General features: G+C 39.9%; 2 protein-coding genes across 3 annotated transcripts in view; one reads left to right on the forward strand and one right to left on the reverse strand.

Moving 5' to 3' along the window:
- Positions 1-11045, forward strand: part of LOC103177521 (putative claudin-24) — a 40210-nt gene extending 29165 nt beyond the window's left edge. Inside the window, exons 2-3 of one of the 2 annotated variants that reach the window (XM_007891724.1) lie at positions 7969-8699; positions 10981-11045. In XM_007891724.1, the coding sequence (XP_007889915.1) occupies positions 8216-8699; positions 10981-10988 (492 nt within the window). In that variant the 5' untranslated portion in view covers positions 7969-8215 and the 3' untranslated portion in view covers positions 10989-11045. Of the gene's footprint in view, positions 1-7968; positions 9017-10980 lie in introns of those variants that run through there. The other variant, XM_007891723.2, reaches the window with a different exon arrangement.
- Positions 11046-11874: 829 nt separating this feature from the next.
- On the reverse strand, positions 11875-13905 carry LOC121848872 (the record flags this gene model as incomplete). Its single annotated transcript, XM_042334083.1, has 1 exon — positions 11875-13905. A coding segment is annotated over one exon (432 nt), but the record flags the coding sequence as incomplete, so codon positions are not given.
- Between the last annotated feature and the right edge of the window lie 1880 nt (positions 13906-15785).

A 15785-nucleotide genomic window follows, 5' to 3' on the forward strand; every position in this document is an offset into this window, starting at 1 on the left:
GAACAGTCCCCATGGATTGGAAAATCGCAAATGTCACACCATTATTTAAAAAAGGTGGAAAGGAAAAGATGGGGAACTATAGGCCAGTTAGTCTCACATCAGTGATAGGAAAAATTTTGGAATCGTTGATTAAGGATGTGGTAGTGCGGTATTTAGAGGAGCACAATATAATTAGGCCAAGTCAACATGGCTTTACAAAAGGGAAGTCATGTTTGACAAATCCCATAAGAGTTTTTTGAGGATATTTCCAGTAAACCAGACAAGGGTGAATCAGTGGATGTGATCTATTTGGACTTCCAGAAGGCATTCGATAAGGTGCCGCGTAAAAGGTTAGTCCAAAAGTTAAGGACTCATGGAATTGGGGGGAGCATATTAACATGGATTGGGGAATGGTTAACGGGTAGGAAACAAAGAGTAGGAATAAACGGGTCCTTTTCAGATTGGCAGGATTTGACTAGTGGAGTGCCACAAGGATCAGTCCTTGGGCCTCAGCTATTTACCATCTACATCAACGATCTAGATGAGGACATCGAAGTTAATATATCTAAATTCGCGGATGACACAAAACTAGGAGGAAGTGTCAACACAGAGGACCACATTAAAAAAATGCAGCGAGACATAGATAGGTTAGGTGATTGGGCAGGTAGGTGGCAGATGAAGTATAATGTAGGGAAGTGCAAAGTCATCCACCTAGGTAGCAAAAACAGTAGAGCGGGTTATTTTTTAGAAGGGGAGAGATTGGAATGTGTTAGCGTCCAGAGGGACTTGGGTGTCCTTGTACACCAATCACAGAACGTTAGTCTGCAGGTGCAGCAGCAATTAGGAAGGCGAACGATATGTTAACATTCATTATGAAAGGATTAGAGTATAAGAGTAGGGAAGTCTTGCTGCAACTGTATAAGGCCCTGGTGAGACCACACCTGGAATACTGCGTGCAGTTTGGGTCTCCTCATTTAAGGAAGGATGTACTTGCCTTGGAGGGGGTGCAGCGTAGAGTTACGAGGTTATTACCAGGGATGAAGGGGTTGAGTTACGAGGCCGTTCGCACTGAGTTGAGGAAGAACTTCTTCACTCAAAGGGTGGTGAACGTATGGAACTCACTACACCAAAGGGCTGTTGACGCTCAGTCCTTGAACATATTCAAGACCGAGATAGATAGATTTCTTATTGCAAAAGGGATTAAGGGATATGGGGATAAGGCAGGGTCAGGTTATTAGATGGAGTTAGATTAGAAGATCAGCCATGATTGAATGGTGGGGCAGGCTCGAACGGCCGAATGGCCTACTCCTGCTCCTACATGTTATGTTATGTTAAATTTGAAATTGAATTGTTTAGATTTCAAGATGATAGCAGTTAGTCTGATAAATGCCCTAAATTGGGATCATTCTTTTTATTCAGAGTCCCGAATCCTATTCACACTATATTTGTTTCCTTTTGTCTTATAATGTTCACCTAAATACACAGTAACTAAGCTTTACAGTAAATCCTGTGAAGCAATTTGAAATATTTTGATAAAGGTGCTTCATAAATCCAAGGATTATAAAGTGTTAGGTGACAAAATTAAGTAGAATACAATTCCTTCCAAAAATGAGTTAAATCACCTCACTAATATAGTTCATAACAATACACTCCCAACAAGTATTTCATTATACATATGTGTAAAAAAAAATCAGATAAACAGGATTGAAATGTATAAGGTAAATTTAAATAAAATATGTGCAACAACAAATCAACATTTTATAGTAAACTAGCTGTATCCGTTGCAGCTATACTTGCAACCAAAAGATCCAAAATGGAATGTAGATTAGCACCCAGACAGACAGACATTTCATTTTTATCAATACTCATCTGGGAAGACTCCTGTGGAAGGATTCCTTTTGGGAGGACTCAGTAGGAGGACTCGGCACTTTAAAAATGTAATTTGGTTGTTTTTGCTGCAATTTAGCTTTGTTCTTTATTTTGTTTTGTTCGCACCGTTTGGCTACGTGTGTGCTCTGTGACGCATGATGCCACAGCGCCAGTTTGACTCAGCAGCCACCGGGTGTATCTGCAGCGAAAAATGCAAAACTGAAAATAACTCATGAGCAATAGGAGATACCCAAAAACAAATATGCCCATGTCACTCCCACTTTCCGATGAGGATAAATCATGTCTCTAGGTCAATCAGTTACTGAGATCCTTCTTAAAGCACACGCAGACATTGTCGTTTTATTTGTATAAGATAGAAGAAAAATATAAATAGGCCAGTGTTAAGAGATACATTTTACGGTGTCGGTACAAATATGTAACATACAGATAGTCAACAATGGTCTTAAAAGGCTTGCTTTTGATACATTATACTGTAATCTTACAGAAATATTAGTTAAACCTTTCACTGTCAGCGACACATTTCTTAATCCAGGCTTCAATCTTGTGGGGGGAAGTTGATAGGGTGAGTGTTCTGGAGTGATGAGATCAATTGGACTATAGGGCTTTCTTCATCTGAACCTATCTTATGTTTTTGTGACACACACAAAATTGTCCAACTTTTATACTGTTTAATCCAGTTTAATGCATGAAAGGTACTACAGCAAATGTAAGGATTATTATTGACATCTATCCTTTAGGAGTATACCTTTCAGCAGGTCCCACAGCTGAAGCTATAGGCTTACTGTTTCTGATTGATCTATGGACCTCAAGATCATCTTTACACTATCCCACATACAGTAATAAAAATCCTTGCATTTGATACAGTGCCTTATCATGTTGTTGAGACGTTTCAAAGCGCTTCACAGGATACACTGTGAAGTGTAGTGACTGTTTTTTATGGACGAAATGCGGCAGCCAATTGCGCACAGCAGTGTACCACAAACAGTCATGGATATAATGGTCTCCTACAATCAAAGTGGGCCTTATTGGTTTGTAGTTCTCCTGCTAGTGTCTAGATGCCTAAAACCATTTGCTAATTTTCAATTATCTGGGACTCCAAAGAAACATTCATGAGGGGACTCAAAAAGTTACCTAAGCCAATTCCTTTAGAATAGTTTAAAAGTTGTCAGAGCCCCATCTACCTTGACTTTCCTGCAATGTTCCAGGGAATCTTGCTTTTTGATGTTAAAGATTAATCCCACATTCCTTTTCTAAGGCTGACATTTCTATATCGAACCTCTTTTCATTATGAACACTATTACAAAATATTGGTATATTATTTGAGTTGAGATCCTTATCCCCACACATCACGTCTCCTTTGCCATCTCCCTGGTGACACAATTTCTCACTCCAGTCTTTGCTTCTATATGTTGACACTGGCAGCACTAAAACAGCCCTGCGTATGTGATCTGGTGCTAAAAGGTCTATGCCAAGTGCTGGCACAGCTTTTACATTTAAAAATATCACTTTCCATTTTCTGTTCCACACATATACAAAACATCTAATGTTACCATGCCTCTTACACAATAATGGTATAAATTACAGGTTTGTGCGGATGGTAAAGAAATGCCAAAGTCTGACACTAGATGTTCAGCTGCTGAGAGCGAGGGCAGAGGGTGACCTCACCATCCGCATCGCCTGCAAACCCTTAGTATTAAATGGCATTAACTTGTCAAAGGCTTTGGTATCCTCCTTTATATTTTTGCTGCTCTTTTCTCGTAGATCCCTCTTTGCGGCCCTTAGCAACTTCTTGACATTCCTTAGCCTGCCTTTATATATTGTCCTATCCTCTTCATTTCCTGAATGGTTGAGTTCTGTGCCCGTTCTCATCTCTGTTGCCCTCCACAACCTTCTTGGCCAATTACATTGAGTTATTTCCTTCCCACTCCACCCCACAACTTATTTGAGGGACAGATTTCTTTTGCGTCTAAAAAAAAACGATCTCTTTGAAACATCCCCATTTTCCTTTACATCATTTCCTTTTCATATCTCCGCCTATTTTAAATGTGTTCAAGCATTCCTTCACGCCCTCAAAGTTAGCTTGTCCGAATTGGGCTTCTTCAATAGCTTTCCTTTAATATTACACTTGCTTTATGCAGCTGCTATTTATCATCAACAGAACATTTTCTATCATCCATTCTTCAGATGAGACATTAACCCAAGGTCCTGTCTGCCTTAAGGTGGACGTTATAGATCCTATGGCATTATTCGAAAAGAGAATGCAGTTTCTCCTCAGTGTCCAGACCAAAAAATCTCCCAAATAAAATTGGGCATTCACTCCATGAGGGGCATTGCTTTGCGCCAATCCACATTATCAGTATATCCTGTGAAACTCTTTAACAAGGCTCGATGATGTAATAAGGTGCTATATGGAATGCAAGGATTATTAGTTGTAGTATTTTAAGGAAAAAGAGTTCAGTGAAATCTTTATATAAATGATCTTCAAAAATGTTTTAAAAATAATTTAGTGCAGGCGAAGGAACATCTGATATTTGGGAGCATATGATGCCAATCAAATACAACTGATTCACTGTGGAAGGAATTTCAAAGGCCTATGTGAAACTGCAGCCACATTGAATTAAAAAATATATAAACCAAAAGATATTTGCTCCTTATGCAACTGAACACGCTTGCTAACCATCTGGTAAGAGCACCATCTACTGGATGGTAGCATTTTTCCTCTTTTGCCTGGAATATAACTGAGACTGGAGTCGATCTTCAGCTCCCAAGATACTATACAAATGAGTTTCCCCTAGTGTCCAGACCAACAAACCTACAGATCACTTACCACATGAATGTTTGTGGTTCTTGCTTGTATAAGTAGTTGCTGGGTTTGAATGCAAATAAAACCAGTCACTACATTTACAGCTATACAAGCTATAATAGACAACACGGTTATAAGGTGCCTCAGTTTAGTGCATGTCTGAGTCAACTAACACCTGAACTAATATTTTGTATGTTAGTTGACTCATTGTTCACCATGTTAAATTAGTCTGAGGCAGCAATAAACAAGAAAAACAAGATTCTGGGCTATATTGTCAAATCAATTGAATTCACATCACCAAAATTCATGCTCAAGCTACATAAGTTCTTTAGTCAGGATGTACCTACAGTAATGCATACAGTTCTGGTCACCATGATTTAAGGCGTCTGTCCAGGCTCCAGGAACAATGCAGAGGAGAGCCACGAGGATGACCCCCAGTGTTAGAGGAATGAGCTTTGGGCAATGATTAGACAAGCTAGGGCTCTTCAGTCTTGAAAGAAGACATCTCAGAAGCGACCTTATAGAGGTATATAAAGTTTTAAATGGGATTGAAAATACAAACCCAGATCAATACTTTCAGTCCAGCGAGATAATAGAATAAGACGTAGGACGTAGGTTTAAGACTTACAATTGGCAGTTTCAGGACAGATATATTTTTTTACCCTGGAGGTTGTTCTGGAGACAGCAGTTAAACTCAGGAATGTTCTGTGAAACAAAATCCACTTAAAGAAGAGCCCAGCCTTGCCTTACGCATAGAAAGCCTGACAGGTCTTAACAAAGATTAGGAATGACCTGGTCAGCTATAGAAGTTGTGTTTTTTATGCTTTTGATTGTTTTGAGTAATGAAGATGAAATGCTCCACCCTCCAACTTTCAAGTGGCTTCAAGCATTTGGCTTCTCTTGAGATGGGAAAGATTAGCATGTTCACTCTGTAGAACTCAGAGAGTTGGCAGGAAGAGTAAATAGAGATGCTAACCTCACCTCTGCTGGCACAGCCAACAATCCCCCACATAAAATTGCTCATTTACTTCATGGCTCTCTTTGGGATCTTACCACACATATTGGCTGTCACATTCGCCTACAAGCAAACATGCAGTCACTACACAGCAAATTCTATGAAGCACTTTTATACCCTACAAATATGAAAGGTCCAATATCAAATGTAAGGATAATTATTATTATCTACAATTTGTGTATCTATGTGGAGTTAATATATCTTGGGAGGTGTAACATGTCCAATGGCACCTGATAATCTCTCAAGAAGTTTTATAGCTAAGCACAGTTCTATTGGTGTACTTGGGTGTCAGCAGTAATATGTATATTGTACTTTGAATTTGGTTGATTCAGATGACTGTCATCCGTTGGCCCTGCTATAGTAATATTTTCTGGGTGAAAGAATTCCAGTCAATTGATATAATACACAAAAACAGAAGTTTCTGAGAATACTCAGCAGGTCAGGCAGCATATATAGTCTGCCTTATGCACCAGCCGAAACTGGATCAATTCAAAGATCATGGCAGTCTCCCACAATATCCTGTGCATTATAGAATGAACCCAGCCTCAAAGCTCAGGTGGTCCTGGCTGGAAACAATTTATGGTTGACACTGAGCCCCTGGTGGGGTGGGTAAGAGCTCTGAGATGCTTCCTCTAGTGAAGGGCGCAAAACAAATGAAAGTTGTATATATAAATATATAGGCTGCATTACTGAGTAGGTTGTGGACTTATCTAGTGATCAAAATTAATTACTTGACGGCCTCCTCTCACTAATTCTTTCCAATGGCCTGAAGGCTGAAACTCCTTACTTCCCAAGCCTTTGCTTCTTCCTACATTCTAACAGCTTTTGAAGTTCAAGCTTAATGTCACTAAATCATCACATTTTGTGTGATCCTCTCTCTTTTTATCCTTGTGGTGTCCAGCACTTTGGACTCTCACTTTGTCCCACATTTCTTTAAAACACGTTCCTCAAATCTCACTGTGCCATGAGTTGCTAACATTTTAATGCCAGAACTTGAAAAGAATGATTGACTGAAAACCTTCAAATTTCAAGTGTGCAGACGCCAGTCACTGCAGGCATTCAGGAGCTAAACGATGTCCCGATCCACAACATTATAAAGTACCATGTTATAGAAAAGATATTACAGCTCCTGAGAGGGTACCAGAAACAAAAAGATGTAACCTTGAGGAGAGGGTGAGGAGATTAGGACTTTTTCAATGGAGCAGAGGAGGATGAGGAATTCAGGTGAGATAGAGGTGTTTCAGATAACGAAAGAGTTTGAAAGAAGTAATTGTACAAGACTCTTTCAACTGGTAAGGGATTCAAAGACAAGAGGGCATGAATTCGGGATTGTCCTAGGAGAGCAAAAGGGGAGGTTTGGAAGATTTTCTCTTCTCAGAGGCTTGTCAGATATGGCATGATTTGCCAGCGGTGCTTGTCAGAAGAGAGTAAATTGTGCCATTTAAAAATATAACTGGACAAACACATAGAGAGGGAGGGTATTGTAGGGTACAGAGAAAGAGCAGAGGTTTGGATTAGGATGAGAGCTTCTTGGAAGAACAAACACCAACACGAAAATATGGGTTGAATGGCCTCTTACATCAACAACAGCTTGCCTTTATATAGTGCCCTTCACGTGGGATAGCGTCCCAGAGCACTTGAACTCCTGCTGTGTTGTACATTTTGTTCTATGTGACCATAGATGTTATGATTTGATAGAGACACTCATATAGGGTAACTAACTGGGGGTGGCCAGTGGGGGGGGTGGGGGGTTAATCAGTAACCAGTGTAATTCACTCCTTCAAGTTAATAAAATTGCAAGACTTTGTATCAGGCTGCAAAGTGAGCATCCTAAAATTGGAAGCTCCCAGGGTTGGAATTGAATGGTGTTGCAAAGTAATTTGTGAAGCAAAAGTCTACTTACAGTAGCTCAATTGTAAACATCTGTATGGAAAATGTGATTCAAATTTATTTCCGTGTCTCTGGGCTTCAACAGCATGTATGGTGAATTACTGGACAAAACTATGCTACTGCTAAACATTTTAAGAATTGTGCAATATTTTTTCATTAAATCCCAGCTCTTTCACTCTTTTGCCATCTATAAATTTATATATAGAGAGTTGCATAGAACAGAGACTCAGCTCACAAAGAAAAAATATAAACCCGTACAATTTCTCTCACAGTTCTCAAACGTGAAACATTCTATTTGTGGAGGACTCCAGCTTTAATTTAATGTGTGTTCTTCAATCCTTTTATTTCAAACACTGTTTAAAAATTGACAACTTTTCTTTGTGGGTTCCAGATTTTCTGACTTCAAGCTTTACCTGCAACTATATGACAAGAGAGTCAGAGGAAATATCAAAAGCTGAAGGTTCTTTCATAAATCTGCTTGACTGGAGTTTCAGAAGAACTGCTGTCTGATAAGGAAAGCCAGGAGAACAGTTTCCTTAAGCTTTGTAACACTGGAAACAGCTTCTCAAATAGCTGCTGCTGTTATGCAAACCTTCATAAAAATATAAATATAAACCTTCAGGACTCCACAGAGCAAAATGAAGTCAGGACTGTGCATATGTCAGCTTCTGGGACTGTCTGTGTCACTCGTTGGATGGGTGTGCTCTATCGTGGCTACAGTCTTACCGCAGTGGCAAACCAAGAATACAGATTTATTGCAGATGGAGAACTTTTTTGTTGGGATTTGGGAATCCTGCGTTGCTCAAGAAGAAGGTCCAACACAGTGTAAATGGTACAGCAGTCTCCTTAGCCTCCCGGCACACATTCAGGTGGCTCGAATTCTCATGTGCACTTCCATTACATTTGGCCTCCTTGGCACGTTGGTGTCCATTTTGGGATTAACATGTGTCTCCTACTGCAGTAAAGATGAAGCTGTGAAGAGAAGGTTGACAACCAGTGGAGGAGTATTGTTCCTTTTTGCAGGAATCACAACCTTCATCCCAGTGTCCTATGTAGCTCATGTGACAGTGGTAGAGTTCATGGATCCCACTGTCCCTGAGGTTGTCCCACGATGGGAGTTTGGTGAGGCTTTGTTTAGTGGCTGGATTGGTAGCTTTCTTCTTCTGATTGGTGGTATAGTGTTGGTTACTTCCCATTGCTGCTTCAGAAAGTTCAGTGTGCCACTCAGTCTGAACAGACCTGTGTGGGTAACATTAAGACAGAAAACAGAGTACGTGTAATTGTAAGTCTTTGAGTCATTGGAGCTCCTTAGAGAAAAATGGGATCTCACAGTACTGCAAACAGTTTTGGTCACTGTGACACTAGGGGCTGCTCATGCCCTAAATGCAATGCAGAGGAGAGCAACGAGGATGATCCCCAGTGTTAGAGGAATGAGCTAAGAGAAACAATTAAACAAGCTATGGCTCTTCAGTCTTGAGAGAAGATATCTCAGAGGGGACCTTATAGAGGCGTATACATTTCTAAATGGGATTGAAAAAGTTAATCCAGAACAACGCTTTAAGATGCACTAGAACAAAGCTTCTACAAGGGTCAGAGGCGATGTATTCATGGCTGCAAATTATGGAACAATATATATCACTTTTTTTTAAAAGCTACTATTTGTTTTGCTTCAAATATCAACATGGGCTCTATCCAGACATGCATTCATCATAATAAAATGCCGTTAATTGCTTATGTCACAGTGACCAGAACCCTATGCAGTACTCCCAATGCAGCCTGACAATAGCATGATATAGCTTGAACATTGACGTCTTGGTGATCTAACCTGAACTGATTTGGCAATGTAGTCCAGGTTGGTTTAATGCTGCCTTGCATTGTTTTGGCATGGGGAGCAATGAGTCAATGAATACTCTCAATCTCTTTGAGCTTCCCCCTTGGCAAGATCTAATCCATCCATGGAGTACACGTGTTTCCTGAAACATTCATCCACACTTTCGACACCTCCGGCCTTGATTTCTCCAATGCCCTCCTCAGCTCCACCATTCATAAAATCCAACGGTTTCAAAATTGTCATCCCCCTTTCTCCGAATCTTGGCGTCAAACTCTGCAACTGTTAAGCGCTACAGGATGCTACCCCGTATGAAGGGCACTGTATAGAAACAAGTTGTTGTTATTGAATTAATGTCAATGATATATACAAGGAATAGAACTCTGGATCTTCATTCAAGATAATGTATAAAGTTTTGTATCTACCTCCGAACTCTGGAGTTCTTGATTTTAACAGTGCACATTTTTTGCAATGTAAGCCTCTGTATCTTCAAGGATGTCTCATGATTTACTCTAAAATCAGGGATACAATCATCCAGACTTTTTATTTTCACTGTTCCTGCACTTTTCGACCAAGTTCTCCCTCTTGTGGCAGGAGTCACAAACTGTCACAATTCATTAAAACAACTTCAACAAAGCAACAAATTGTATTTATAAAGCGCTTTCACGTCGTTTTTCATGTTGTACTAAACAATTCAGCTAGATTTTTCCTGATTCTGAATAAAGTGAGCACTCAAGTGCCAATAATTTAAGCTGTTAATAGAATTGTTAGGAATGATCCTTTTAAATGAATCACAAACACGTTGTCACAGAAGGAGATCATTTGTGCCATATTAGCTCCTCTATCTTTTCACAACACTGGCATCTCTTTGTCAAGAAATGGGAGAAGCTTGTTTTCTATACATAGTAACAAAAAACTTTAGAAATATACCCAACACGGTGCTTGAACACACAATCTTCTGACCCAGAAATGAGTGTGCGACCGATTGAGCCAATCTGAAACATTGACAGTACATGCCTGTACCATGGTATGAATGTATGGTTCTAAAGTACAAAATAAAGGATAATTATGGAGGCACATTGAGGTGACTTGGCAGTTCTTTTGTAGAAGTAAAAATAATTCTATGCCCTAGCAAACTGCTTTGGAAACAAGATATACATTGTCTGAAAACACTGGTGGTTTCTAGGCACCACAGATTATTCGTAGGCATTGGTGTACGCCAACAGACAAATACAAAATAACGCCTCAAGGTGTAGCTGAACAGTTTCCAGTAAGGCTCAGAGGTCCAGCCAGGCTGCTGTATATCCTCTTAATGAATGAAAAGTGTGAGATGTTACAGCATCGATTTAGTGGTTCCTTGTTAATGGGAGTATTTGCTCAGGCAACGGTTCATTCCCCATACAGTTTACAGTGCTTAATAGGAACAGTATTTCCCTTCTGTGGGATGAACCCATAAACTCCTTGAGTGCTGAAAGCCCTCTTACAACTTTGATAAAAGCACCACATTTCTCTGCAAATGGAACTTTTAATGAATTCCCAATGATGAATGTTATAATATGCCTTTTCTTTACCTAGGTTTTTGATCTTCAACAACAATATAGCTGCAATTTCACAGAACAATGATGCAGACAGAATCGGCAGGTTGGGATTGTTTGGCAAACATTCAACTGATAAGGGTTCAATGATGCTGCAAAGTCTCCTAGTTAAACTATCTCAAGTATAACACAGAAGTAACACAAGTTTCCAAGAACTTAAAAGACAACCAGAGAAAGCTGGGATTACTCAGCGAGTGTATCAGTGTCTGAACAGGTTAAGATTTCAGGCAGAATTCTTCCTTGGGCCAAGAATGATCAAGTTGGAAAAGTCCACTGACTGCATTCACCAAGTGGCAACCAATGGGTCACTAACAGATTGTAAAGCAATGAAAGAGAAGGAAAAATGAGAATATTGGCAGTGAACAGGATAAAAAATATCCCAATACCAAGAAATCTTCAAGCTGAGGACTCCTGGAAAGTTGCCGGTGAGCCGGTGAGCCCAACAGAAGGGAGAAAATAGAAACAAGAAGTGCCGGAGGTCTACAGCAGATAAATCAGCATCTAAACATTCCCCTGAATAAAGACAACAACAACAACTTGCACTTATATAATGTTCTCAACGCAGGGTAATGTCTGAGAACACTTAACAGTGGTCTCAGCCTTCACTCTCGAATGCTACTCCAATAAGTCCTCTCCTTCAAGTTGCACACGTGTAAACTCAGTGCTGGGTTTAAGTCTCAGTTAAAGCCATGAAAGTAAATCAAATGCAACGATTTTCTAGGTAAATCTTATTATTTCTTATACATTTTTGTAATTACAGCCCTGTAATTGCTACCTACTATCTATTATTCTACATATAATTTTAAAAAACAGATGAATAAAGGAAGTTTTATATACACTATATCACTAATCCAAACCAAAATTAATATAGCAGTGGAGGATAACATTTTATTAACATTGTTCTTTCAATTATTAAAAGCATATTTATCTGCATTTTGTAAATACATANTTTTTTGAAGAAGTTTGTATGGTTTACAAATTAATATGTCACAGGTACAGAACATATTCAGCATTAGCAGACTGTGATTAAGTACAAAGTGCAGGGCCCTGGAGTGATTAAGCCCAACGCAGAGATGTTATGTAATTAGAAAAAACATGCAGCATAAAAGTAATGCATAACAGTAAGTGATACAGAGTTCTCACAGCTATCTAGGAAACTATTAAAAGTCCAGTTTCCCTCAAAGGGTTCTTCTACAGAAGGCAGTGTTAAACTATATGGCCATTGAGTTGTGGTAAACACAAACACTTTCTATTCCTTAGTTAAAGAATGTTGCTAAAATATGTTTTGAATTACTTTCTCCCACTCAACATCTGAACAATAGTAGTGCCCAAAATAGTAGACAAGTTACACATCAGACACTTTTGCTGCCTCCAAACCAGACACTGACCAGCATCCCATGATACACCCAAAAGTCTAGTACAGCCCAACAAAACTCAAACTCAAAACATTCTGCAGACAAATTTCCGAGTACAGAAAATCCACGCTTTACAAGAAAAGCCCTGGGCCACCCGCTACCATGGGAAGACTGGAAAGTAGCCATGAGGCTATCCTTCTAAATCTTCAGCTGCAGCAGAATGAGAGAGGAATCCTACACAATAAAACTTGTAGAAATCTTATCTTTATTAATTTTACAATCGCCTAAATCGTAGTTACCCAAGTCCCATTCAGTTTCCTATCAAAACCACTTTGATTTCTTTGCACTTCTTGTATTAGTCGTCTCCTAACTCGTAACGCAGCTCCCCTACCTTCCAATACTCCCGCACTCACCGGCTGCATTGAATCGTGGGAAACCAGTCTTGATCCGTCAATGCATGTGCAGAAGAACTTCATTTCCTGCGATTCAATGCGATTTCAACCCTTGCCGGTAAGTGTGCATGTGGCAACAAGTCAAGGTGAATTAAAATGTAATCTTGACCCGTCACTGCTTGAGCATTTACCGTCTGCAGTCACAAACTACTGCATTCACATTTACCAGCTGGATTAAATTACGCATGCACAGTGTAGATTATTGATTAAATTGGATTTTCTACAATTTAAACAGTTTGCCTGCAACTTGTAAGTTGTAGTAAATGTTATGGTCCTGACTGATACAAGTTGATGTGAGTTTTACTCTATCACCAAAGTCGCATCTCACACAGACTCTGAACATTGAATCCTACGTAGATTGATGAATGCTGGTGGGCAATGTCTGAAAAACTGAGCAATGTCCATAAATTCACATTCTACTTCCTTGTTAGTGTGGCGCGGGTCAAGTTTCACAAATCCCTTGTTGTCCTTAAAGACTTTCGTTAGAATGAAATGTCTGATTGTCTGCTGCATATTTAGAACATTGTGAGAAGCTCATCACTGAGAGATTGGTTTTGGGCTGAATCGTTCCAATTGTGACCATGCAAGCAGCATCTGAAAAGTGGTCCCAGTCTGAGGAAGCAGGGTACACCTTGGAATTGAAGATCAAAAGTGCTTTGTAGCTCATTAGCAAAACCCACCAAGAAAGAGCAGAAAGGCAGAGAAAAGGGCAACGTACAGAGCAGCTCCTGCCTCCTGTGTTTGCAGAGAGCTGGGCAAGTAAAATTCAGGAGGAAAGTTGATGCTGTGATTGTTTACAGTGAAATTCAAATTCCAGGCTTCACACAAAAGAGAAGCAAACATACACAAGATAAGGTACCTCCAGCTAGAAATGCAGCGTTGGTTTGACGAAGATGCTTTTCTGCACCAAAGTATATGTTTCCTAAAGGCACAAACTGTAGCTACTTTCTGCAGTCCTTCCAATAGTATAGCCAACAACATCAGACCCTGGGCAGTAAAGATCTCAAATGGAGCAAAAAGATCAATGGTCCTCATTCTCTGACAGAACATCATTTTGAAACCTGGAATAGTCAATATATCGCTAAAGAAACAGACCCATCAGATCCTGACCCAAGCAGTACCATAGGTGATCTCCATCATCTTCACATGCCACACTCTCCACTGTATAATAATAATCCTTGCATTTGATATAGCGCTTTTCACTTCTTCTAAACATCTCAAGAATATACTGTAAAGTGAATTGACTGTATATTCAAGATCTTCGTCCTCACTTTCAAAGCCATCCATGACCTTGCCCCCTCCTACCTCTCTGACCTGCTGACTCCCTACCAATCTGCCCGCTCCCTCCATTCAGCGGGTTCTGATTTGCTCCATGTCTCCCACCCGACCCTCCCTACCATTGGTGGCCAGGCTTTCAGCCTCTCTGCCCCCACGCTCTGGAACTCCATCCCATGGTCCCTTTGCCTCTCTTCCTCCCTTGCCTTGTTCGAGGACGGTCTCAAGACCCTTCTCTTCAATCGTGCCTTCGGTCGCCCTCCCACCTCTCTGCCTTCCTTCACCTCTACACCATCCCTCCCTCTTGGGCCCCAACACCTGACTGTTCAGCGCTTTGGGACGTCCTCCCTATGTGGAAGGCGTTCTATAATTATAATTTTTGTTGGTGCTATTTGTGGGCGAAACGCGACAGCCAATTGCGCACAGTAGTGTCCCACAAACAGTCGTGGATTGAAGTGACCAAATTATTATTGTTTTTTTTTCTTAAGGGATTATTATCAGGCATGTGGAGTAAGGAAACTTGCCTAAGGTTTCACCCTGCCGGGAATCAAACCCAGGTCACTTGCTTGTGAGGCGAGCGCTCTAACCACTGAGCTACAGGAATCCACAGGTCTGTATGAGCCCTGTGGCTATGGCTGAGCCATCCAGCCCACAACAGAAAATATAATGCCCACCAGCTGGCATCAACATTGTTAGCCTTATGTCCATGATGTTGAAGTTGCTTTTTTTAAAAAAAAACTTGTTTGAAAATAAAACCAGAGAAAGTTTCCAAAATACGTGAATATTATATAAAAGTAATGCACCAGTCTGCAAACAGGACATTCAAGGAGTGTCCATTCATGAATGTATCCAAAACCTTGTATGTTATCTGGATACATTATAAACAAACAAGACACCTCCAAAGAACAGTCATTCTGGTAATTACAGACTCTTTTACTCGTATCTCTTTTACCACCCATTGTAAATGTATCAATGGGTGAAAAACACTGCAACAAGTCTGTAAAAGCACCAACATTAAAACCCATTCAGTAATACACAATAGTTGGGTATCCTTTGCAGCCAGTTAAAACACGGTGCATTCCCGTCGGTTTAGTAACACAAATTACCAGAGTAACACATAGGAACGTGTTATGAAACATTGCAAACTTTACTCCCATGTTTTCCTTTAATAGTGGTAGATTGAAATCACAAGGAACGTTTAGTCAACATATTAAACAGTGTTTACAAATCCAGTGTGTCCTGGTACTATTAACTCAAACAACAATTAATAATAATAATAATTCTTGCATTTGATAGAGCGCCTATCACGTTCTAGGGACGTTTTAAAGTGCTCATAGGATTTACTGAAATTAAATGATTGTATTTATTGGCACAATAGCATACAGTAATGTCCCACAAACAGCCATGAAATGAGTGAGCAATTTTATTTGGGGGATTTTGGCCAGGACACCTGGAAAATCTCAACTGTAGTAATTTCTCTGATATATGTCAGGAACAAAGCTGAAGTGATTCAACAACTTTTGCGTTCCCTAGTTTAATCGTTGTTGAGTTAGGTTGGTGATACAGTATTTAGGAATTTAAGAACCGGTTATTTCATCGCTAGGCAAACACCAATGTGTCATAACATTTGTGGGATTCAAGGCGAAGTGAGGTTGTGTTTGGTTGTACGTTTAATACACAAAAACTCAAACTATGTCTCCAAA

Source organism: Callorhinchus milii, unplaced genomic scaffold (assembly GCF_018977255.1).
Source record: "Callorhinchus milii isolate IMCB2004 unplaced genomic scaffold, IMCB_Cmil_1.0 Scaffold4, whole genome shotgun sequence".
In the NCBI taxonomy this organism is placed as follows: Eukaryota; Metazoa; Chordata; class Chondrichthyes; order Chimaeriformes; family Callorhinchidae; genus Callorhinchus; species Callorhinchus milii.